We start from the raw sequence: 26021 nt of genomic DNA on the forward strand, positions 1-26021 counted from the left end.
CCCAAGCATCTGTTCTGAGCACAGCAGTGAACATTTCCCTGAAGGGCTGTGAGTTGTCTTGCCAGACTGTTATTTACGTGCTGGTTCAGGTCACACACTCCCCAGGGTAGGAGTGAGACCCGAGTTTGGCCCATTTGTCTTCCATGAGTTGAAGAGAATAAAAAAAAACATTTACCTTCTGGCTGATGGTCCATTCATCTCCTGCTGAATCTTACGTCTTTGTCTGTCAGATCTCCTTTTTCCTGCACTATTTTGAGTTCTCTAGGCACTAGTTTTCATCCTTTTTTGACTCTCTGTGTGCAGCCCAAAATGCCTGAGCCAGCAGGGTCACGGAGTCTCGCTGGTCCTCATGTGCATCAGGACTCACTTCTTCCCTCCTTGTATGGGCAAATCACGAGCCTGATAAAGCCTGTCTGGCTCTGGGCTCCCTCTTCCTCTGCTTCCCCATCCCATGTCCCTGCAGATTTTCCAGCCCTGGGGCTCTCTCTCTCTCTGTGTGCACAGTTTATCCTGGGGAGCCAGGCCACAAATCCAGCAACTCTGCCCTGGTCCCAGGGATGGCTGCCACGGTGGGGCTGACAGGTGCCAGGTGGATGGTGGGGCAGGAATTGTGTGTCCACAGGGAGCAGAGTGTGGCCCTGGGCACTGGGGATTCACCTTGTGCTGCTAAAGAGTTGGTGACACAGGAAACCGAGAAAAATGTTAAACCTTCTCTGCAACGAATGTCAAATAAATGCCGCTGTTTCTGTTGTATCTCAAAATATCACCTGGAGTCTTGGTGCAAACAGTGGATGCAGAGTGAAAAAAACACTGAACTGAGGAAAATACACCCAAACAGAGCCCCTCCCAAGCCTGTCACCCAGGATGCTGAGACTCCCTCATCCTTTTCACAAAGGTGACATTCATAAAGAGCTCAAGGGCAGGTTTTTCCATGCTGATGGCTCAGCAGCTCTCCCTGTGTAGCAGCAATAACCAGATTTCACAAAGAGCCAGGTCAGTGTAGAGGGGAGGTGCAGTATTCTGTGGAAAAGTTGAGTGACCCTGTCACAGGGAGCTAAGTCACCTCATGAACCCATGTAGTGAGCTGCTGAGCTGTGTGTGCTGGCATCCTCCTTCCCTGTCAGAATAAATAAATATTCCCATGGGGCTGAGAGCAGGTCTGCAAATAACTAATGAGAGCTGAAATCCCAACCTGAAATTAACACGCTGCTGGTTGAATAGGGTTGGGAAAGAATTTCTTTTCTTTTTAATGTCTTTTAAATGTGACTGGCAAGCAGGGGGGCATCACCGAGTCTTTGTGGCTGACTCAGCTGTGTGAGCCTGCGGTCCCCAGCCCACCCCGCAGGCAGGGCTTCTCTCTGCCGTCACTTGTGCCCGACGTGCAGCCTCCTCACAGCGTCCTTTGTGAGAAAAGGAATTGAGGAACGGGGGCTGTGTCATTCCGTGGCTAATCGCCCCCCTTCAGGGAAGTTTGGAGAGCTGGAGGAGGTTTGTGATTGTGCCCGACTCTGGCACGCAGCAGGCAGAGAGCAGCACCCGGCACAGAGCTCCTGACGTGTCTCAGCAGCTGTGTCATGGCTTGGCAGATGCCTGGGGGACAAATGTAGGTGTCAAATGCTGGCCTCAAGCCTCCTCCTTACCATTTGCAGCAAGTTCTTCTACAACCTCCAAACCAGCTGCCTAAATCAGGGTACAGCTGGGTAAATCTTTAATTGTGTCAGTGTACCACAGAGTTTGACTCTTTGTGTTGCTACACACGTGTCACACGTGCTGCAGTGACCAGCACCTGTAGCATGCCATGGGCCAGCCTCAGTGCCTGGTGATGAGATTTGGAGGCTCTGTCCTCCCAACAGCTTTTGTTTTGCTGCAGTGACTGTGGCAGAGACACTGCTGGTGTTTGAGGATGTTGTCCTAATTAGCTTTGCCACCCATATTCAGATCCTCTTTGTGGCTACAGTCATGGAAGCAGATGTGAAAACTGCAGGGTGTGGACAGGGTGGATGCTTCTGGTGTGGAGCAGGAAGAAATGAGACCCTCTAATCAAAAAGGAGATGTATTGCTCTGTGTGTGTGTTAAATAAATAGGGAATTGAGTCCCAAGGGGATTGATGCTTGTGCTGCTCATCTCACTTTTAACTACTACTCTGGATGGATTATTTCCTCCAAATAAATGAGGATTAAGAAGGGATGGCTATCAAGAGACAATCCTATAAGCTATTCTAGGAGTCTGTTATCTGAAGAGGTGACAGGCCACATATGAGCCTGAGATAGCAGAGATTTTCCTTAGAGACAATTTGTTATAAGTAAAAAAATATTGACCAGCTGGTGACTGCAGCCATTATTGGGGTTTTTTGGATGAGGAAAGAGATTTTAAATGGATTCCATCTAACTAAACTGTGTGGAATCCATCGAGTTTTGCTCAAAAAAAGGCTTCTGTAGATGTCATTCAATTAGAAGATATATTATATCTGGTTCTTTAGTTACTGAGTTGCTTTAAAATGCAGATTAATCACTAGCCAAAATGATTTTCTTTTGCAGCTTGAATTTCAGTGGAGTCCATCTGGCATCTGCTGGGCAGTTTAGTGACTTCCTGGGGAGCATGGGCCCTGCACAGTTTGTTGGCCGTCAGACCTTGGCCACCACCTCGATGGGTAAGGAACACAAAGGAGTTGGGTGGCTTTAACTGAGTCTTGAACAGACAGCTCCTACAAGCCACCTAATAATGTGTCCAGCATCTGCTGATCAAACACTGTCCTGCTCCATTTCCCTGTTAAATCGAGTGAGCTTGGCTGAAAGGCTTTGCTGACTGCAGCAAATGTGGTATTAAGAGGAGAGCAGCAGCTTTATGCTTTTCTCCCTCAGCTCTGAAAGGCACAGACTAAGTAAAATGCAGCTAAAATCCTGAAAATGCATCTTGTGGGGTTTTTCTTTCTTTAAGACCCATCAGGCTTTGTAGGAATTTCATTATAGTCCACCATAATTGATTTCCCAAAGTAGCCTGCAGTCCTAGGTTCTTCCATTTGGGAGAGATGAGAAGCTTGCTGCCACAAAGAGTAGGAGACTGAGCCACCAAAGCCATTTTAGAGGGCCGCCAGTCAAGTTTGCTTTTGAAAATGTGACCTGGAATCACTGTGGAGCTGCTCCAGAGTAACACAGGAGGAAATCAGGCACATACAGTTTGTTACAGCTTGTGCAGGAGGGACATGAAGATTGTTTTTAAAGATTTTTGTAACCCAAGGATGTATTATTTTGAAAGTCTTCTATATATTTTGACATTTTGGTTTAGGGGATGTGGAAATTGGCTTGCAAGAGCGAAATGGGCAGCTTGAAGTGGATATCATTCAGGCTAGAGGACTGACACCAAAACCCGGCTCCAAAACACTGCCAGGTAGGATGCTTTGATCTCCTCAAGTACTTCCCTAAGCCCCAGCCTCCCACAATGCTTGTGAACAGGGAAAATTTGAAGTTTTGCATGGCAGGACTAAGCAGCCTGTGCATGGTACTGAAAACAAGGCTGCTTGGGCAAATCTTTTCCCTTCTGTAACTGCCTTCTTTAGAAACACCTGAGACATGCCACACTGTCTTTTCTAAAGTGAAGATGAAGATTTTCTTCATATTTGACCATGTTCTTCTTTCCAGCTGCTTACATCAAAGCTTACCTGCTGGAGAATGGCGTGTGCATTGCGAAGAAGAAGACAAAAGTGGCTCGCAAGTCCTTAGACCCTTTGTACAATCAGGTGTTACTGTTTGCTGAGAGTCCCCAGGGCAAAGTCTTACAGGTAAGATGAGCAAGTCTCAGGTATGTCCCTCTCTCTTCCACCTCTTATGGAAGATACTAAGTCCTGTCATGTGATGGAATATGTGTTATTGATGATTCCAAAATTGCAGAAAGTCTCTGTCTTTCAGCCCCCCTACCAAAGAAGAAGCCATAATTGGTCTGTGCTGGTTTCCAGGTTGTTTATTCTGTTTCTCTCTAACATGTTCTGCTGCCCTGCCCAGCTCTGTCCTGCAGGGCAGCGTGTGGGGCTCTGCCCTCAGTGGGATGTGACAAACATTAAATACCAGAAACTCCCTGGGCTGGATTTACAATAACATGCCAATATCTGTCACCTACGTTGGACAGTGTGTCCCCAGCCTGAACCAACAGAAAAATGCCAACACCACAGTGAGACATGGAGGGCATGAAGAAGGAGAAAAAGGACACGGCATACCAAATTTCCTCCATCTTGTCCCCTTTGGACCCCTCATCTAGAATCCTAAAATTTTACTTCTACACCCATGCCACACTTAATTATTATTTATATCAAACACTCAGAGCTGGTAATTCATGCTGTAAGGTTGAAAACTCTTTTTCATGGACAGAGATCACAGCCAGTGTCTCTGGGGGCTCTGTCCAGGGGGGTTCCTGACCCCTGCCAGGGTCCCAGACCTTCCAGGGCAGCCAGAGGGATGCCCTGGACTCCCACAGTCATGCTGGTTAATTAACATAGATGAGAAAAAGCCAATATTTGCATCGAACCAAATGCACTCAATATGAACTTAACAAAGGGAAAGGAATCCTTTTTTCTTCATACTCAAGCTGATGATTAATTGACACCTTGCCAGGTACCATGAGTGCCTACCAGGAGAGGATTGATTTTTAAATTTTTTAAATTCTTTTTTTCCCCACCCACTTAGGAGATGGGTGGTATCTATAGGTGCTAAAATGATCTTGCAGCATGGGTTGCCTTCCATGTTTATACACATTCAGGGCACTCTGCTTTGCCATCACCCAATTACATATCCTACCTTTTTCCATCTTTTTGTGTTACTTTCCATATGTTTTCTGCCATACTCATATTTTCAACTCTGTACCTATGTTTCCAGAGCAAAGAGTGATTTGCATTGTTAAATCATATAAAAATAATTTCCATCCAATAAAGCCTGGCTAAAATCTATTTGTAATACTAATGTAATTAATCCATTACCACACAGTTATCTCCACTGGTGTGTAAATTGCCAGCTAACCACTGGACCCTTTTCTTCAGTGACTTCTACCTCATATGTCTTGATTAGAAGCATTTTCCCCTGATGCAACAAAACTGCACATGTATGACTGAAATGGAGCAGGGCCTGGCTTGGTCTGCTCTTGTCTTGCATAGGTTTCCTTACCTGCTGCCTTGCTGCCAGGAAAGGCACTTAGTTCAAGAATAAATTGAGGGGCTTGGCTTTTTTACTGATGGACATGTCACCAAACCCACTTTGTACGATGGCTTGCTCCATCTCCTGCTGGCCCAGAGCGTGAATTTTTGGTTTTTGATTGACATTCATTGTCTCTCCTACCTTATTTTACAGAAAACTGTAGTGTTGTGGTTGTTAGGAGCCATGGAAAAGAAGCTGTCAGGATTAGCCAGAGATCACTAATTGTCATCATAACCCATCCTACTCATCCTCTCCTCTCCAGACCACGGACTCACTCTGCAGTCAGTCGTCACCTTTGTCTTGAGCCACGCAGGGCCACCTGGCCATGTGCAGACCTCCAGCATGCCAAGCCCATGACCCTCACTGCATTTGTTCCTCCACCCACTGGTCTCCATCATGTTGTAAGTGTGACTCAGCTTTCCCTGCTCCTCTGCCACCTCTTTCATTGGCCCTTCCTCTGTGTCTGTGAGCCGTTCTCGGCCGTCGGTGCTGCTTGCCCTGCATGTCTCTCACGTGTGCCCCTCCTGCCCTTCCTCCAGGTGAGTGGCCATACCTCATCTCCATCTGCCCCATGGCATGAGCTCCATGTGCAGAAGTTAAAACATGCTCTTCTCCTCAAACTGTTGGCTTTTGGCCCAACTAGTTGCCCACCTTTTTTTTTGCTGGTTTATTTTTCCAGATCAGGAGCTCCTCCTGCCCTTCCTCCCCAGGCTACCTTTTGGTGTCCTGTTATATGCTGGGGCCAGATTCTACCTGGTGTTGGACTGCAGCCCTGAGGATACTTTGTGCAGGGGCTGCCCATGCCCAGCAGAAAGGGGTCTTATCCACATGCACATTCACCTCTGTTCCATGGGGGGAAAAGAAATCTGCAAACATTAGGATCTGTAAACATGTGCTTAAAATAAAATAGTAATATCATCAGGCAGAGCTTGATGTCACCTGTTGGTAGAGTAAATATTTCTGGTTTTTTCAGGCTGTAGCAAAGCTCCAGAAAGTTGGATGAGTAGGAGGATTGGTCAGACTCGTGTTTCCCAAGAAAGTGGGATAGTTGGAGGATTAATTGTGCTCCCCCTTCTTGTCCCTAAGGTGATAGTCTGGGGAAACTATGGACGCATGGAGCGCAAGCACTTCATGGGAGTCGCCAGGGTTCTCCTGGAAGAACTGGATTTGTCAACTTTAGCAATCGGCTGGTACAAGCTCTTCCCAACTTCCTCGATGGTAGATCCCACTACAGGCCCGCTCCTGCGTCAGTCCTCACAGCTTTCCCTGGAGAGCACAGTGGGACCCTGCTGTGACAGGTCTTAGTGAGTAAGGAAGGGGGAACTGCTTTTGTTTTTTAAACATGCTGTCAAGGTTTTGTTTGCTGGAACTCTGACCTCAAGCGCAATGCATGTTCAATCAGTTCTTGTGGAGCTGGAAGAGGAGGATAACCCAGTGACCTTAGACAGAAGACGAGGGGGAGGGCACTGTGCCCTCTCTGTCCGAGGAGGAGGTGCCATGGGGCATGAGTCCTAGTTGTCAAATTAGACGTACACCTCTTGTTTCACTTCTCTCGCTGTCATTCTTGGAACCTTGTTTCAGATCAATATTAACCCTGGAAAGTTGCAGCATTCAAAAGAATTTCGGGGGGAGTAAGGAATTAATATCTCTTAGCTCTGCATGTTAGAAATTTCTAATATGAATTCTTTCACAAGAAAGTACCTGAAAAATGTAGAGGTCATCGTCTGGCCTAAAAAAAGCAGGAACGGAATAAGAGGAAGCACTAGGTCTTCCTTTCTGAGAGGAAGAAGAAGAAAGAAACCTGCAACTCTTTCTTTAGAATCAGTTCCCTGTCACTGAGTCATGTTAGCTGTAACACTGTCGTTGCTGTGTTTTCAAACTGTGCCAAATTACCAGCAAGTGTCTTTACTGCATTACGTGTCTAACACTGCTGATGAAGCATACTTGGTGGGAGAACAAGTAGCGCCTACTTAGAGCAGACAGTTTAAACAGAGTTCGAGTTTAGCAGGCTAATTAACCACAATTTTGTTCAGAAAAAAACCCCAAAACACTGGAAGTGGGAGCTGAACATCACACTTGCAGCTTGAGGTGTTTTGTATTGTCAGTTAAGACATTCTGCAATTTTCTGACTCCCTTACTTGTTGCTGTGCATCCTTCAGTCATGATGTCTTCTATCTCCTGCTTTTTTCCTTCATCTCCTTGGTACTGGTACATATCTGCTGGAGATGCTGCCCTTCCTTCCCAGACCTGAAACAGGACTGTTTTATTCTGCCATGGGAGAGGAAATGGGGGGTTCTGGTGGTGCAGAAGAAAGAAACCTCAGTTTGCCATCTGAGAAGAATGTGCTGGAAAGCCCATAACCTTCCCTCTGTGGAGAGAGGGAGCTTTAGGCAGTCTTGGTACTACACAGGCATTGTCCAGTGTCCTGCAAGAGCAGATGTATCCCCAAAATATAGAGAGGTAGTGAGTGAGGAATGTGATGACACAGTGGTCGCAGCACGTGTGTTCTGTTCATTAAATGAGTGAAGCACACTTGCTGAGCTGTGGCAGCTGCTGCCAGCAGAGCCATGTGCTGGAGGAAGTGCTCTGAAGCCTTCAGACAATTAAATTGTCCAGAACCACAGAGAATCTCCAAAGATTTTCTGTTGATAGCTCTGTTTTGGCTAGGTTTTGTCTTAGTTCCTGAATGAGGATTTGATGACTGCTGTCCCAGAATAAACTTTTAGAGATGTTTTACTTTGTGGTTTGAAAGTGAAGGTCCCATGTCCCATGTAGTAATGAGCAGATTCTTGGTCTGTCATAGAGAAATATTGAGCATTTATTTCTGCATGTGGACCTCAGCTATTTTAGAGTAAAAGCATGAGTGTTGAGTGGATGGTAAAAGCAGTTGCTTTTGGTCCTAGCTTGTCTATGGCATTTTAAATTATTTTGAGATAAATTACAGGATAGATGCAAAAATTATATAGGCCTTACAATAATCTGTAAAAAAATATATAATATAAAGGAGAGGGAAGGAGGACAACGGACATAGAATGACTAATTTTTTGAGTCTTCAGTGGCAAAAGCCTCAACATTTCAGATAAATCTCTTAATTTCCTTGATCAAATATGTCTCTGGCCTCTCACTAATTATTTTTTCTAATGTATTAGACACTTTCTATATATTAGCTGAAGAAAGTTTGTTGCATGCTGGTCAGACTATGTTGTGGCGCTCTCTCTTTTATTTTTATTTTTAAAAAAAGAAGCACATTTACTGTAATTCAAGTTGGCATCTTTTCCTCTTGGTATGTAGTGAGTACTAGGCAATATTGTACAATATGTGTATGAACTAGAATAGATTAGGTAGATTTAGTGGTTTGTAGCACTGGATCTTTTAATAACTATGACTTTAAAAGGACTGTGGGGAGCTCCAGGTACATGCCAGACCTGGCAACAGGGCTTCTGTCTTAAGTTATGCCAAAAGCTTTGCATTGGTACTTAGTTTGGACATTATCTACCAGTAAGAGCTAAGCTAATCCTGAGTTTCCTGTGTCCAGTAAGATGAATGCAACATTTTTGCAGTTTTTAATGGGGAGTAGGAGACCATATATGCCAAAAATATTTCCCCAGAAAACTTTGTTTAACAACTGTCTGTTGAAAAGTTCAGTTCCTGTGTGTGCCTGGCAGATGCAACTTGTCTCCGTTTCCTGCCCCTCTGAAAGCTCTGCAGGCTCAGTGATGATCAGTTTAGTTACCACAGGACTCCTTAACACCAAGGACTATCTTCCATCTGTTTTTAATCATGTGGAAGGGTCACTGTCAGGGTAAAATAAAGAAGTTATGGTTCTAGTTGTGTTATTTTTGTTAACATCTCCAATTCTGTAATTTGGAGGCAGTTTTCACAGCCTGCTCCGTCCGATTTTCTTCTGCATTTTTTACGTGGTTGATTGTGGTCCAGTGCTTCTCGCTTTTGTTTTACTCACTCCAAGTCCTGTTTCTCCCCAGTAAGTGAACACTGCAATCCCTGGCTGCCAAGCACAGCACACTCACAGGGACTGGCGAGTGCAGGTGAGCTTCCTTCACAAAGCAGACTCACAGGAGCCCTTCTGCAAGTGCCCGCGGGACACAGAGTGAGGCCAGGGCAGTTGCATGGTGCCCTACAGTTTAAATTCTTACTTCACTCACATGCATGATTCCTGCACTGGCCATGGTCTATTGTAGTCAAAAAAGAACTCTGCTAGTTGTCCATTGATTTAAGACTCCCAGTGTAGCGTCCAAGACAAGTCTCAGGCTTGGAATAGCCTATTTTTATAAAGCCTAACCCATTTTTCCCCAAAAGGTTTGGCTGGCCAGTTTCTGTCTAAGGTGATGTGATGTGAGAGTTGGGATTACCGATGTGGTCGTGTGTAAAGCAGCATTTTGCCATAGTGATGAGCAGCTGAAAACTGAACTTTTGTCCCCTTTGCAATTCCTGGCTGAGTCTTTTCTTGTGCCTGAGTCTTGCTGTTGGCTACAGTCAGGGAGGGAGAGAGGAAGAGCAGGAGACTTAAATAAAAGAAAAAAAAAAAAGGTGTCACGGTATTTTTGGTTGGTGAATGATTATGAGGGATGAGACTGAGGAGAGAGAAATACCTGCCCAATTCAGGGTTGATTCTCTGTTCCTTGTGCATGAACTGCTACATTGTAAAGGTAACAGGAGCATTGCTGGCCAAAAAACCCATGGAGAGCCAATCCCTAAATGTTACCTGTGTTATGGGAAACAAAGAAATCCTGATACTGAGAGCAGAATGATCTCTCTCCAGTGGGAAACCCCTGCACACAGGGAGAGTAGCCTCGCATGTGGCTTTGTCCTCTTTGTGCTGTGAGCAAAAAGCAGCCATGACCATGGTCCTGATTTGTTCAGTGAAAAAAAAAGTGTTTTTTTCCCAGTCTCCTGTTGTTTCTTTCCTTTTGCCCTAACACAGCTGGGATGGCCAAGGTCCTCACTCTGCAATTCAGTCCTTGGGTCCTCATCCTGCAGCCAGAGCTGCTGGAGCATCCCTTTGCACTGCAGGCACTGTGGGCAGGGTAAGGGCCAGCATTTCTTGGCCATGGATTGTTTCAAAGGACATTGCAGAATTATTTGCTTTGAGTGAAAATATATATTTCTTGTTCCTAGCTACCAGATCCTTTATCATTGTACTGTTCTAAATTTGCAGGTCTTCTGGAGTATGAATATCACAAGTTCCTGTAAAGGAGCTGTTTTTAAGATGTTGAGGCAGTTAACAGAATCTCAACTAAGCATGTTTAGTAATGTTTAGACAACAAGACAACTTTTTTATGAAACTCATTTTAAGTTAGTTTATTACATGCTGTTGGTAATATTTTAAAACAGGAAAAATATTTTTCTTTAAAGACAAAATGATATGTATGTTTTTTAACAGGTAACATAATTTAGTGTTTTCAAAAATGTTTGATGTTCTCGGTATGAAGTTTACTCATTCTTTTGATTTCTATGTTCCTTGTTATGTTTTATCAACTTTTTTCCAAAAGAAAAGAGGCATATGTAAATAAACACCAGAAAAGAGTCCTATAAGAAATTCTGTTCAAACTGGCCATAAAATTATTAGTAAATATTTGTTATTGTTCATTAACTCTCAGCTACTTTGTTGAAAGAATAGATGTTGTATTTTCAAGATGAGAACTACTTAGCTAGTTTTGTCATAATCCTGTACTCTGTAAAAAAATCTTTTTATAAACAAAGTCTAATAGGCTACCAAGCAATAATATATTCCATTGGGTGTGCACAGATTGTGACTTGCAGGCTGTAGTACATATTGTTGATACAGTTTATAATTGTCTTTAATCTGAATAAGATCACTTTTGAAAAAGGTCCATATTAACTTTGATTGTAAAAAACAAAGACTGGGCTGTTGCCTTGTGAGATATATTCATTCTATAGACTTCTCTGTGAGTGTCTGTGCCCATCGACATGAGATCTCTCTTAGGTGAAGAAAGAAACAGCTGTAGGTGACTTCATACAACAGAGGTAAAAAATAGTTTCAGTATAAACTTCATGACTGTTTCAATCTCCTGTTTTTCTTAGGCTATCTAGTATTTGTAATTTGACGAGAATGGTTCCCACTGCCACTGTAGCCCTGATAAAGCAAAAAAGCCTTTGCACTCTGGGGCCACTTGAGCTCTGCCTGACAGCTGCCTATTTTCCTCAAGATACCTGGGGCAGGCTAAAGGGAGGGTTTTTTTCAGAGCAGCAGATTGGGTTGCTCTTCTTTAAAGGCTCTGTGGGTTATTTTGTCCATTTCATAGGTGGTATTTGTCCATTTTGTTAAAAAACTCCACCCAAGGCAGAGAGGTTGCACCTTTGCAGGGGCTCACAGGGGACCAAGGTATAACACAGGCACAGGATGTTCTGTGCCTTTCCTCAGAAATTTGCTGGTGCTGGGCTCTCTGATTTTTCCAAAGTGGCAGGATCAGGATACTGGATTTTAAGTCAGCTCCATCATTGATGCAGTGCATAGAATAAAAGAGCTTCAAAACAGCATCCCAGTCCATTGCCTGTGGATTCCTCCCAGCATTTCCCATAGGACAAGTGTCCATGTTCTTCTCAAGATTGCCAGGCTGCTGGCTGTGCAGGCAGCAGGTCCCAGTGATGCTGGGAGCCCCAAGGAATGCTGGAAGAATTCCTGTTTTTTGTGAAATGCTTTGAAAAGAGAGAGAGGTGTGAATGCAAAGTGCCATCATGTAGAGGAGTCCAGGGCCTATTGTGACCTGGAGGGAGCATATAAAATGAAATTGCAGCTGCTGGATTTGAGCCAAGCATTTAGAAAAGAGGATGATCAGTGAAAAAAGAATGATCAGTGAAAAAAGAACGATCAGTGAAAAAAGAACGATCAGTGAAAAAAGAATGATCAGTGAAAAAAGAATGATCAGTGAAAAAAGAACGATCAGTGAAAAAAGAATGATCAGTGAAAGGCTTTTTGTGTTCGCCCAGGTGCACACCAGCCAAGGGGTGTGTGAACATGGTAATTCCACAGGGAGGTTTGCAAGTGATTAGGTGTTCTCAAAATGTGGCTTCAGCTCTCACTGCCAGACTCCTCTGCTCAGTGGCCACATCCCAGTCACCAGGCAGCCTCATGTCCATCCCCAGCTGCTCACCCGCTCGTCCTTGGGGAACCTCCAGCTCTTCCCACACTATAGGCACCCTCTGCCCTCCCTTCCCCATGGTGGCTGCTTTTATCCTGGTGGAGGAGAGGAACCAGGGAGAGTTTCTTTGTAGCATTTGGTTCTTTGCACTTTAGTGGCTGAAACGGAAGGAGCTTGCACCAGCCCTTTCCAGGACACCAGCAAACAGAGGCGATGACTGAAGGATTTTCCCTTTGTGACTTTCCAGTAGCTAAAATGGCAACCAAAGCAGTCCAGCTTGGCCAGGTCCATGGACAGCCTTGGCATTTACTCTGGGCGTGTTACATGGGCTGAGCCCCCTGTGTAGGGGCAGGGAAGGGCTGTGTGTGGCAGAGAGGCAGCAGAATCAACCAAGACAATGATTGAGGCACACCTTGCTGAAGCCATCCCACAAGCTTTGCAGGAGCTGGTTTTTGTAGTTGCTTGGGCACCAAATGTTAGGATATCTGCCCACAGGGACTCCAGATCCCACTAAATGCCAGCCTGGAGCTGCAAAGCCTTCAGCAGTTTTTTTATTCAGGGCTGTTGCTTCTGACCCAGTGCTGCACACTGGTCTCTGGTGATTCTGCCTTGTTGACCTGGAGCTGGTTTTGGCTTTGGAGCCAGGGAAAGTGAGGTTTGGAGGGTGAATCTTAAGGCATGTTCCCCATGCCTCACCACACTGGTGTTGTGTTCCTCCCGCTCCCTGCAGGCTGCTCCCTGCACGGTGAAAGGGCATCCTGGGGATGCAGTGCCTCCCCCGAGACCCCTCATGCAGCACTGCCATGGCCTGCCACCCACCAGGGATGCCCATGTCCTGGTTTTGTAGCAGTCCCACCTTCGAACTGCTTCCTTTGCCATCCTTGGAAGAGCCATGGGTCTTTTGCAGGGGCTGGTGAGATGTGCCATCACTGACACCAGGAGAAGACAGGGAGCTGCCTCTGGGCTGGGTGGAGGGCAGCTCCCAGCCAGCTTTCCTCCGCCTTCCCTTTGCTTTCCCCAGCACCCCCTGCTCCCTGCATGGGTTCCCATTTCCCTCTGGACACGAGGCCTTATTCCAGCCCGAGGGGACTGAGGCTGCCCGTGGCATCTCTTTGCACTGACATCCGTCCCCCTGCCCGCCGGAGCCCCGGGCGGTGCGGCAGAGCTGGCCTCTGCTCGGGGATGCGGCCACCCCAGCCCATCCCTGCCCTCACCCCACCCTGCTGGAGCTCTGCCTTGTTCCCCACTGCCAGGGCCCGGCCACTGTAGGGAAATCTGCTTTCACAGGTTAAACCTTTTTACTTCATTAATTGCTCCACAAAACACAGTAACTTTGCAGGCGCACTACAACACTCCTCTTGCTTTTCCCTAGGAGTGGGGGCAGCTGAGAGCTGCTCTTTTTGGCCTCTGTAACCCTCTCCAAAACTTTCTGGAGGTTTTTAACATCATTTGGTGAGATGTAATCTCTGTGGAGCCAGAGGGAACACAGGCAATGGAGTTGGGCAGCCTGCTTGCCCAGGTGGCGAGTGGCTTGCGAGGTGCCTGGGCTGCCTTGGGTGGAAGGTGGGTCACCAGCCACTCGTCTGTAGTCAGGAGAGGATTCTGCTATACTTTTTTCCTGTCTGTAGGTTTTATTCAGACAATATGTAATGAATTAGTGATTTACAATTCAGTGTTAAGCTAATGAAAACGTTGATAATGGTGATAATAAAACCTTTTTTTTTCCTATGGTGTGTTGGAGGTTTTCTGTGGAGTGTCTTGCCCTCTCTGTTGTCACCACCATTATCTTCAAGCTGGGATTTCAGCTGGACACTTCCTTTTCCTTGTGCCTATAGGGAACGAGAGCAGCTCAGTCTGGTGTTTCCAGGGCTCCGTGGAAGGGCTGTCACTCCAGCTTCCTCAATCAGCCCCAGCTTCAAACCTGCATTTCCCTGAGCCACTTCTGGATGTAATTTGGCCATGGGCATCTGGAGATGGCACAGAGCTAAGCTTGCTCCCAGTTGTGCTCTGCTCTCCACCCCAGTCTAAAGCTCCTGCTGTTTTCTTTCCAAGACCATTCATGGTCAGCCCTGGCCATTCAAGGGTGATTTTGAAACCCTGGAGGTGAAGACTCTGCTGGCAGAAAAAAACACCCCTGGCCCAGGCTGTTGGGAACATCCAGCGTGGGTGCAGGGGAGCCTGGGGACCCTCAGATGTTACTGGGTGTGCAGCTGCTGCCTGGATGACCTGGAGCTGTGAGCCCTTGGGTGGGAAATGTCTGGGGGATCCTGCTGGAGGGGTCTGTGGGAGGAGGTGGTGGTGCTAAGAGTAGGCACCATTCTCTGGGCAGCTACTGCAAGTCCTTTTGTTGTGAGAATGAGGGATTGCAAAGTCATAGTTCACTAAGAATTTCTTAAAAGGTGTTTGTCATGACTCCAAATCCCTCTGCAGCTCATCAGGGTGAGACCAAGGGGCAGCTTCTCACCTGCCCCAGCTACAGCCCCTAGGAGAGCAGTGATGGAAGGGGAGGAGGAGGGTTTCTCTAGAGTGTCAGGAGGCAGTCCAGCATCTCCCACCCTCGGACCACCGCCAGTTTCCCATGCAGGACGGGGCTCAGGCTGCCACTGAGCAGCCAAGCAGTGCTGCCTGGAAGCTCAGGACACAGGGAGGGCCACCACTGTCACCTCATCCCCAGCGCTGCCCTCCGGGGTGTGCAGGTCACACTGCCATCCCTGCTGCCTCTGCTGGGCTGTGCCTTTGCATGGCTGCATCATGGGCTCTGTGACACAGCCTGGAGCCACTGAGCTTGGGCAGTGCCATGCTCAGTCCAGAGGGAGAGTGCAAGAATGGCTCAGCCTCTGGGTTCAGGTTTTCTCCTGCTTCCAGCTCCAGCAGAGGTGGATTTCACCAGGGCAATACCATGCAGGTCTGACTTGAGCAGGAATCAAGGACCTGCTTCTTTCCACAATGGATGAGGGTGAGAGGTGCAGCTCCATCGTGGCCACTGGGAGGATGTCCAAGGCCCAACGTGGAAAGAGAGAAGGATTTTCATCTGCTCAGCTCTAATGGCAAAGGGCAGCACAGCAACAGCCAAACCTTGGGCTGAAATCCGTGGGGAGGGTGGGGGAGATGTGACATGGCAACAAAAGGGCTGAGCTGGTGGATCAGTGTGAAGTGACACGCTGAGGAGCTGAGAAGCCAGTGAAAGCCTCATTTTTAAGCCTGTTTTCCACACTCACAGCTTGCTTTGTTCCCCCCCACCTCCCCCTTTCCCTTTAAACCAGGCTCACCCCCTGCTGCAGGGGGGGCAGTTGCTGGGCATCCTGGAATGTCACACACCCCAAAGGGCCTGGGCAGCACCCAGGTGAAGGTGTCACAAACCAGCCCCTGGTGGCAGCCCAGCAGCACTTGCATCCTCCTCTCTGCCTGAGTGCCCACAGGGAGCCAGCCTGGGCTTTGGAGCTTGGACACCCCTTTGACAAATAATCAACCACAACCTGATGGATTCACCTTTTATTAAGCTGCCACCCAGAACAAAAGGAGGAGAGAGCAAAGCCTGCCCTGAAACCTTCAAAATGCTGGCAACTCTGCATGCCTTCCCCACCAGGAAGAGGGGCTATTTCTCCACAAAAATACCCTCAGAGGGTATTTTAAATAGAACTGAAAGTTAAAATGTCCATTATTGGAGAAAAAAAAATCAATAGGGCTCCTACCACTGTCAGAGCCCTGCTTTCATGCAGATGAGACACGATGGACAAAGGCCACGCTGGGGTCACCAGCTGGAAAGAGCTGCCCAGGTGTGGCTGTGCAGGTACCACATCCCACATGGGGATGAATGTGGAGATGGGACCACCCCCACCTCAGATAACCCCAGCAGCAACAAGCACAAACCCATGGGCTCACAGGGACTGGGAGGAGGAGAGGAGCCAGCACAGCTGCTGGCCTGCCAGCTGGGGGAAGGGTGGGGAAAGAAGGGGTGATTTTAGCTAAGAAAAAAATCTGCTTAGGACCAAGCCATTTGCAGGTGACTGTAGTCCAGGAGGCTCTCCCTGAGCTGCCCTTAGTACAGTCTGGGCTCAGCACAGAGGAGAGCTGGGGCTGGACTGGACTGGAGGAGTTCAGCTTCCCTTGGGAATGGGGCACAATGTCCCTCCAGCCATTTCAGCCAGGAGGACCTACCCACGGTGGGGAGGTTTAAGAGGCAAAGTGTGCAGGTGGGCAACTGGGTGAGTACATGGACCTCCAGCTTCCAAAAGCACTGAGCCAGCCACAAGCCTGAGCCCAGAGCCAGAGGGCTGCTCACAGGAGATGAAGTTCCTCCATGAAGCTGTCCCCATGTGCTGAGCTTCAGGACTGCAGCCCATTCCCTCCTGCCCACTTCTCCCTGCCCACCCTCCAGCTGCAAACCTACTGTGGCACTGACTTACCTCAACCTGGTGCCAGGGGACAACTTAGTAGTCCCCAGCCTTGCAAGGCTTGCTCACACACACTTTGCTTTTGACACTCAGCAAATGCAACCCAGCCCACGGAGCAGAAGTCATGTGCTGGCAGCAGCAGCAGCCAAGGCTCAGCAGGGTGGGAGGGCAGCAATGCAGCCTTTGGGGAGCAGGGAGGTGGGAGAGCAAACCTACAGCTTCACATCAGGGTGGGAGGGGGCTCTTGCCAGTCCCAAATGTTTGAACCTACTTGGGAGGAAAAAGCAAAGAAAAACGAATTTCATTTCAGTGCCTGCAAAAAAGGAATCATTATTTCCCAACAGGATTTTAGAGGCTCCTGCTGGGGGGAGGGAGAGGAACAGAAGAAATGAGTAAGAAGAACCTGACATCTCTGTTCTTAATTTATCATCATAGTAAGACTCGAGCGCTGAGTCCAGCTGGGCACGCGCTCCTAGATGGATTTCCTCCGCAGCCGGGGGTGCTGCCGGCAGCGAGGGCTGTTGGAAGACAAAGTGCTCCCCGGGGAGGAACCGGTCTGACCCCGCGTGCTCAGGGACACCTCATCGATTTTGTAGGAAATGGAGTTGTAATAGACAGGGTTGGTGTGGCAGCCGAGGGTCTCGGGGTGGGAGGGCGCCGGGCTGCCGCACACCGGGGGTCTGTAGCACAGGCAGGTGCACAAGGACGGCACCTCGGCCGCCGAGACGGCCGACTGGCGCCGCTGCCTCTCCGCGTCCTCCTGCACCAGCGGGATCAGGTTCATCTGGCTCGTCCTGTCCTCCACAGGGAGAAAAATGGCATTGCTGCTGCGGCTGTCCTCCTTTGGCTTGAGGTGGATGTTGTTGCGGGCTCTCCTCAGCGAGGCTCGCTCTTCGGCGTCGCGCCGCTCGTCCTCCGAGTTCATGGTCAGGAAGCGCAGCACCACCAGGTTGAGGAAGGCGCCGATGACGGTCAGGCCCACCAGGATGTACATGAAGCTGAAAGCCACGTACGGGGGCTTCTTCTGCAAAGCCTCGTTCTTCTGCAGAGCCACAAAGTCTCCGAAGCCAATAGTGGTCAAGGTTATGAAGCAGTAGTAATAGGCATGGAAGAAAGTCCAGCCCTCGAAATAAGAGAAGGCTGCGGCGCCGATGCACAGGGTGCCCATGCAGGACAGAAAGCCCACCAGGACCATGTTCTCCATGGAGACATGGGTTGTCCTCATGCCCAGACACTTCTTGATCTTCTTGAGCAGTAGCCGCACGACGGTGTTCATGCGCTCCCCCAGGCTCTGGAACATGACCAGCGTCAGGGGGATGCCCAGGATGGCGTAGAACATGCAGAAGACTTTGCCAGCGTCTGTGCCTGGGGCAGCGTGCCCATAACCTGTGAAGGACACAGGAAGGAGGAAAGGAGGCATCAAGCCCTCACTGGGGTTTCCAGCAAGGCTGCCCTGTGATCAAGGGGAGCAGTAGAAAAGGGGGAGAAGAATGGAAAATGACTCAGTAACAGATCTGTAGGTAATACTAATGGGGCCATGGGATGCCCATCCATTGGGATGATGGCGCATTCATGTAAGCAGAACCTCATTTGACCTCTAAAGAGAGAAGGTACCCTCCTGACAGCTCCCAGTGTCACAGAGGCCTAGAGCTGGACTGGGGTCTGCAAGCCTCCTGCAGCTCACAAATAATTCAAAAGCCAGGATGCTGTGCCAGTGCCAGGTGTGCAGGGTAACCTGAACCCCACAGCGAAGGGGAACAGAGGCTCTGCAAGATGCTGAGACCAACAGCATCAGATCACCCTGTGGGGAGGAAACACACCCAGCCAGGACTATCCACAACTGCCCTTGCAGGGGCATTGCCACCTCCCCTGTCACCTGCTCCTCCTCCTCTCCCAAGCCGTCCAGTGTCACATGCACATTTGAGTCTCAGCTGTATGAGCTGTTGGATGGGAACCAGAGTGACCCTGCAACTCTGTGCTATAGGGATAGTCCCCACAGGAGCAGCTGTGTCTGGAAGGACTTCTGCAGATCCCCTCCAGATTTACTCCAGTGTCACTAAGACTCAGACCTGAAGCACCACTGGCCTGTTGGGGAGGAGGGGCTGTGCTGGTTTAGAAGCAGGGTAAGGGAGCATTTATGCCACCACAGCCCTGTCAGCCCTTTTCCTGTGGACAAGGAGCTCCAGGACATGAAGGTTCTCCTTGAATGCTTTCTGACATTTAATTTCTCCACCTTGGCCCAAGTTTCAGAGCTGTGACTCGAGGACACACACAATTACACTGTGAGGCATAGTGAAATATTCACTGCAATCTTCCAGACTCCAGCGATTCCTTGCCCACCTCAATTACAGCAGCTTAGCAGAAATTGGTGGCCCCTGACCTCGGAGGATGTGTAACGAAATCAGTGCAAAGGAGTCACATGGGGAACAAAGGCATCCAAAGGCATCTGAGCCTTTCTTTTGAGTTGTTTCTACAAGAAACTACCAGGGCCTGAGACTTCCCTTCTGAAAGAGCCTGCAGAACAACACCAGCTCCTTCCTGTGCTGCTGCCAGGCCTTTCACAAACAGCTATTTGCATTTTCACTTTCTGCAGGAATTTGCATGACTTTTGCATGGAGAACATGGGTGAAAACCCCCTCTTGTTATCCCACAGTCTTGTTTTAAGTGGTGACTTGGCTTCACCTCAGTCCTTGCTGCCCGTGGGTTTCCAGGATACTTGGGGAAGGTGCTGCACCCACTGGTGGAAGGACCAGGGGAGGATAACCATGTTATCCTGGGCTTCTGAGCACACCTCCTGCTCCAGGAACCTCCTGCATGGGACAGGCTGAGGGGCTCAGGACAGCATTATCCTTCTCCATGCTGTGCTTGGAACTGCCAGCAGGCAGCAAGGGACCAGCTTCTAATTGCTCTTTCTGTTCACAGATCCACACAACAGAAAATGATGAATTTAATGCCTGTATGCCACATTTCATGAAACAGAGAGCAGACAGGAGACTGCAGTGGCAAAACCTCCCAGTCAGATCCAAGCTTAATAACTGAGTGCAATCACCAGGTCCCAGGCTACAAAATAATACAATGACAGCAATAAGGATGTAAAGATAATGATCCACAAGAGCAGTAACTGGAAAAACAATTGTTATACCCTGAGAGACTGTTGAAGGAGTGTTTGACTGATGGTTTTGAAATGACAAAGGGAATTAGAAAGAGTAAACACAGCTACAATGACATTAAAACTGAGATTTGGAGCACAGCCCAATGCAAAGAGATCTAACATGTCAGTGTTTGAGAAATACGGCACCTGGGCTGAAATTATTTATCACACAGGGTGTGTGATAAGCACAGCCATTGTTTGTCATAGCCAACAGGAAAATCATGTAAATGGAGCTATAACCTGTCAGGTGATGATGGGGATTTTTGCTGAAGCCATTCATCTTTCCCTCCTGCTGGGGTCTGGCCTGAACCATGCCCTGAGCTCACCGTGGTTTGCTGACCATGCGTGTTCCCAGCTGCACAAACCCCACACCACATCCCTGGGAGCACATGGAGACCCCAGGCAAGGCCTGCAGGATACCTGTCCCTCTTCCACCTCCTGCCTTCTGGTAACACAGTGCAGTTGATCCCACCCACCCTTGTCCTGAGGGATGAGGCTTCCAGCTACCAGAAGTTTTTAACCATCCCAAGCCCTTTAGTAAGGCTGAAGTTCTGTCCTGAAGAACAGGAGGTGGCTGCTGGCTGTGCCAGGGCAGGATTTGGCCTCAGGATTCCTGCCTCCAAAACACATCTGCTGTCTGAAATTCCAGCACAAGCAGTGACACAAGCACAGGATCCCTGTCTATCCCCACGGGATGCCAAGGGTGCATAAATTAATCAAAGTGGATTCATTAAACAATGCTCAACTCCCACGTGGCTAATCTCACCTAAATTAAGGCAACCCTCATTCAATTTAGTTTCATTCTCTTGCAAAATTGAAGCGGACAAGGCACTGGGCTCTAGTATGGGTAAATGGGTCTACAGGGGAGTTTATTTCAATCACTCCCCTCCAAGCTGACACCCATGTCTGCAGGTTTCTGTGCAGGCAGAGCAGTGGGCAGTGGCTCGTGGCTCTCTTGGCTCTGTTAAGCCAGTCTCACACAGCCAAACACGCAGAGTTTTGAGCCAGCAGAGAAGCCAACAATTCTTGCCCAGCACAGAGGACAGACACGGCCTCTACCTCTGCCCTCCCACACCGCTGCCAACTTTGGCAGCTGCCTGCTCCAAAGGCTCCCGCAGGAGCTCCGCAAGCTGCTGCCTCCCTGGGACAATGCCGTGTCCTGCGGCCCCAGCCACAGCAGCACGCCCAGCACAGGGCGGCCCCAGCCTGCCCGTGGGTTGCCTCACCCACCGCTGGGGTCCCACAGGGTCAACTCGGCGGTGGCCTGAAGAGATGTCCCAGCCTTGCAAGGGTGACACCTGCCTCTGCCGTGCCCCCAGACTGCCCTGGGGCTCCCAGGGGTACAGGAGGTGTGGGGCTGGAGAAGGATGTGGCGCAGGGACATGGAGGGACATGGGGTGCAGGGGCATGGGGATGGAGGGGCATGGGAGGCAGCGATGGAGGAACACGGGGTGTAGGGAGGCTGGATGGAGCGACACGGGGTGCAGAGGTGCAGGGATGGAGGGATGCCGGGCGCGCCGGCCGGGCTGCCCGCACTCACCGATGGTGGTGATGACCGTGATGGCGAAGTAGAAGGAGCCGGCGAACTTCCACTGGCGACCGGCGCGGTGCGGCTCGGCCTGCAGCACCAGCCGCTCCAGCTCCCGGTAATCGTCGGCGGAGAAGCGGTACTTCCTCCGCAGCTCCCCGCGCTTCTGCTCCAGCAGCCGCTTGCGGCCGCTCTCCGCCTCCGACTCCAGAGCATCGAAGACCGCGGCGCCCACCAGCAGGTAGGAGAAGATGCAGAGGATGAGCGCGGCCGTGCGCAGGTTCTGCCGCTTCATGGCGAGGGGCGGCCGCCGCGCTCAGCCCGGGCTCCGCATGGCCCCGCCGCCGCCGCCCCCCGCCCGCCCCCGCGCACCCCCGCGCACCCCCGCGCACCCCCGCGCACCGCGCACCGCCCCCCGCACCGAGCCCGGCACCGCGCACCGCCCCCCGCACCGAGCCCGGCACCGCGCACCGCGCACCGCCCCCCGCACCGAGCCCGGCACCGCGCACCGCCCCCCGCACCGCGCACCGCGCACCGAGCCCGGCACCGCGCACCGCGCACCGCGCACCGCGCACCGAGCCCGGCACCGCGCACCGCGCACCGCGCCCGGGCACCGCGCACCGCCCCCCGCACCGAGCCCGGCACCGCCACCGCCCCCCGCACCGAGCCCCGCACCGAGCCCGGCACCGCCACCGCCCCCCGCACCGAGCCCCGCACCGCGCACCGCGCACCGAGCCCGGCACCGCGCACCGGCTCCTGCGGGCTCCGGGCACCGGCTCCTGCCTGCCCCAGGCACCGGCTCCTGCTGCCCCGGGCACCGGCTCCTGCCTGCCCCGGCACCGGCTCCTGCCTGCCCCAGGCACCGGCTCCTGCCTGCCCCAGGCACCGGCTCCTGCCTGCCCCAGGCACCGGCTCCTGCCTGCCCCAGGCACCGGCTCCTGCTGCCCCGGCACCGGCTCCTGCGGGCTCCGGCTCACACGCACACCTGGACTGGCTCCAGTGTGCCCCGAGCCCTCCCAGCCCGGCAGCTCTGGGCAGCGCCTGGCTGCAGTGAGCCCTAGGGTGCCAGCAGTTCATTCTCGTGCCAGTGACAGCAGTAACATCCCCGTTCCCCGAAGTTGCCCCTGGGCACTCCGAGGCTGGAGGACTTTCTCATGCCTACACCCTCTCTGCCTGCCCTCCCTCCCGAAAGCAAGGGCCTTTGGGGCTGTGTGGCTGTCCTGAAGTACCCTGTGGTATCATCATCCCTGTGGTATCATCCCTGTGGTATCATCCCTGCACGGGCAGCCCTCATTCCTGCTGCTCTGCCCAGCTCTGGGCTGCTTCATACCCATGGCACTGAGGAGCACTGCTCCTGGTGCTACCTGTGTAATCCATTTGTGTTACTTGTGCAATCTATCTCTGTTATCTATCTGTACTGTCTGTGTTATCTATCTGTGTTATCTGTGTTGAAAATCTTATCTACCTGTGTTATCTGTGTTATCTATCTGTGTTATCTGTGTTATTTGTGTTCCCAGTGTTATCTATCTGTGTTATCTAAGTGAGTTTTCTATGTTCCTAGTGTTATCTATCTGTGATACCTGTATTATTTACCTGTGCTAGCTGTGTTATCTCTCTGCATTATCTGTGTCATCCTTTTCCCAGCTGGTTACCAGAGCGGAGTCTGGCCTGCTGTGTCCAGTGCTGTTTTAAGAGGGCAGAAAGGAAGAAAAACAGATGCAGTGTTTCTGTTGCTTTCTTTGGCACATTGGTGAGAGGCTGCAGGCACAGGGGTTGTGGGGCCTGTCCATCCTGTGCTGGTATGGGGGCAGTGAGCTCAGCCTCTCTACACTGATGTGCTGTGGACAGCCCAGGTCAGCCTCAAGGAGCTGGGAAATTAGCTGTGGTAGGAGGCAGAGCCCACAAATTGAAGACCCTGTTTTTCATCCCTGGTTACCATAGCTTTTATGTAACTCCTATACTTCACTTTTAAAAATAGAAAGATACTTCTGAGTTGTGTGTTGCAGGCGATAGTATCTCATTCAGGAAAATAAACTCTTCTTCTTTTGGCTGGGAATAAAATGCACAAGTGAAAAAAAAGATGAGGCTTACATCCCTCTCCATCCATCTTGCTTCTCTCTCTGGAGAGAAGATGCTTTGGGATTTAGTTGCACTAATGAAGGTTTGCACTGGACATAAGAAAAACTTCCTAACCATGACGACAGTGAAACACTGGAACAGACTGCTGGGGGAGCTTGTGGCACCCTGTCACTTGAGGAGTTTAAAAATAAGATAAGCAGATGCCTGAGTGTCTGCTGAAAATGCTCTGGGTGCAGTGGGTGCTCTCCTGAAGGAGGGGGTGATGCAGTGCTCTCCTAGAACCCCTTCCATCCCTGATCTCAGCATTCCCATGGCCAGTGCAAGGGACACAGTGGCCTTTCCTACTGTAATTGTGAACTCTTTTTCACCCTGGCCACTTGCCACTTCCCTCCTCCTTGCTGAGCCTCCGTGCCAGCACCATTAGTGAAAGTTGTTATTGGAGAAAAAATAGACTCAGGCATCCATCAGGAGCAGCCCGAGCTGTCGGCGTGCTGCTCGACATCGCAGGGCTTGCAGCCTCCTAAATCATGAGGCAGAGCTTCTGCTGGAGGAATGGGGCTGCTCTGTGTGCTCCGTGGTGTGTTTGCAGCCCTGCTCACGGGGCCTGGGATGCTGACAAACCTCCAGCCTCAGGCACCTGTGGGGGCCTCCTGCTCATGAAGATGCACTTCACCTGGTGCTGGTGATTTTTTCTGGTCAGCAATGACTTCCCACCTTGGAGACAGGAGCCAGACCTGCTAACTGAGCTTCTGCTTATGCTTGCATCTCTGGGTGCCTGTCACACATCTTTTAGGAGGGGTTCTGGGGCCTCCAGTGCCTTGCAGGTCAAATTCTGGGGTCCCTGGGTGATATTTGGAGGGTTAAACTGATGCTGTAGCCTGTTACTGAAAGCCAGCTGTTCTGTGCAGATGTTGCCATCGTAGGTTGCAGCATGGAAAACCCTGGGAGATGCTCTCCACCAGTGGGTGACAACAGGCACGAGGTGCTTGCCCAGTTTCTTTAGGAGCAGCATCCATCTCAGCTGATCATGAATTAAATCCTACATGGTTTGTTTCCAAACCTGTGTTTGTGATGAGAGCCAGCAGTGCTGGAGCAGAGATGGGACTGCATGGCTTTCCCAAGGTTCTGCCTACACAGGGAGGGGTCTGTGGGTGGCATTTCCCCCTCTGTGGGGCTGGGGACAGGAGGAACATGTCTGCTGCCACAGTATGAGCAGCTCTCAGTGCTCCCTTCTGCTAACCCTGTCCTCTTTGTGGCTTGTGGTGGGCTGACCTTGGCTGGCTTCAAGGTCTTCTCCTGACCCCAGAGGAAATTTTTATCTTGCAGTGTCTTGGGACACGGGTGCTCCCTCAGCATGGCCTTTCCCTGCTGCCCTGGGAGTTATAGAGATTAGGATGCCACTGATTTCTCCTTTTGAGGCTTGTTTTGACCTCTTGCAGGTCAGAGACCCCTGTAGAATAAATGCTGCTCAGCAGGAAAAAGGGTAGCAAGATCCATATCCTAATGAGAACCCCCAGTAACAAGCCAGGACTGTGTTTGGAGTGGAGGCTTCAAAATTCAGGCTGGATTTAGCCTGCTCTGCCTCTCACTGCTCACACACTGCTTTTTCCTGCCTGCAGTGATCACAGGGATGAGTGACACCAAACTGTGTCAGATGGCTGTTGTGGAGGGCCATCCTGTCCTGTTCTCCTGAGACACAGGAGAGTTTCACACTTTCCTGCTGGGAAACCATGAGCTCAACCTTTGTGTTTCCCTGGACTTCACTCTGCTCAAGGAAGGTCAAGCTGGAGCCGTGGGTTCAGGGCAGGCAAGATAATGCACTTTATCATTGATTTTCAGTGAGAAGTTGCATTATGAGATTAAATGACTCATTTTTATTGCATGGGGAGGCAAAGAAAAAGCAGGAGCTCTGAAAATAAAGCCTAAGTCCAAGTGCTGTGTTTGTGTGGGGAGGTGCTTGTGACTGGGAGCGAGCCTTATTTCCAATCCTTTGGAGGTGAACTTTGAGACACTGCTTCCTCTGAGGCTGGTAAACAAAGTCAAACCTCATCTGTGTTTAAACTAGTGCCTAATTAATGTGTCTAATTGGCCCACATCTACTAATTCCAGGCTGGCAGGGAGTTTATTAAAAAGCTTTTCTAGTTCTAATGGATTGAAATAAGCAAAGCTGCTTAGCAGTCTCAGATGAAAAGCACTAAACAGGGACTAGTGTGTGGGTCTGCTTGAGTCAATCCCAAATCCCACCAGGTGTCAGCCCCTTCCCTGGTTTCAGCTGCAAGGTGCTCCAGCTCTCTGAGGGTTTGGGGACCATGCTGATGTACTCTGCTTATTTTGGTTATTTTTAAACACCAAATTGATATTTTTGTTTGCTGTAGTAAAAGCATCAGCTATTCTAGCTTTAATACTTAGATTATAGATAGCCTGGCAAAGCCACAGGGTATTTCTAGAGCAACGGATTAGTAGATTTCCAAAAAAGTATTAGATGTCAGGGTGTGAATAACAACCACCTGCAGCTGCCCAGATGATGTCCTTAAGGCACAGCAGACTCCAGGCTCTGCTGGGCGACCC

At 50.1% G+C, this 26021-nt stretch overlaps 2 protein-coding genes across 4 annotated transcripts in view; one reads left to right on the forward strand and one right to left on the reverse strand.

Annotated features, from left to right (window-relative positions):
• Nucleotides 1–14029, forward strand: part of RIMS4 (regulating synaptic membrane exocytosis 4) — a 56465-nt gene extending 42436 nt beyond the window's left edge. For 2 of the 3 annotated variants that reach the window (XM_021527866.3, XM_085558026.1), the window contains exons 3-6: nt 2538–2650; nt 3286–3387; nt 3639–3778; nt 6267–14029. In XM_021527866.3, the coding sequence (XP_021383541.1) occupies nt 2538–2650; nt 3286–3387; nt 3639–3778; nt 6267–6485 (574 nt within the window). In that variant the 3' untranslated portion in view covers nt 6486–14029. Of the gene's footprint in view, nt 1–2537; nt 2651–3285; nt 3388–3638; nt 3779–5333; nt 5439–6266 lie in introns of those variants that run through there. The other variant, XM_085558027.1, reaches the window with a different exon arrangement.
• Nucleotides 14030–15778: 1749 nt separating this feature from the next.
• On the reverse strand, nt 15779–21731 carry KCNK15 (potassium two pore domain channel subfamily K member 15). The gene is made up of 2 exons (XM_021527867.4): nt 21387–21731; nt 15779–18081 (listed from the first exon to the last, which is right to left on the reverse strand). The coding sequence occupies exons 1-2, from the start codon at nt 21667–21669 to the stop codon at nt 17168–17170; spliced, it is 1197 nt and encodes a 398-aa protein (XP_021383542.1). The 5' UTR covers nt 21670–21731; the 3' UTR covers nt 15779–17167.
• Between the last annotated feature and the right edge of the window lie 4290 nt (nt 21732–26021).

This window comes from Lonchura striata, chromosome 20 (genome assembly GCF_050655825.1).
Source record: "Lonchura striata isolate lonStrDom1 chromosome 20, ASM5065582v1, whole genome shotgun sequence".
In the NCBI taxonomy this organism is placed as follows: Eukaryota; Metazoa; Chordata; class Aves; order Passeriformes; family Estrildidae; genus Lonchura; species Lonchura striata.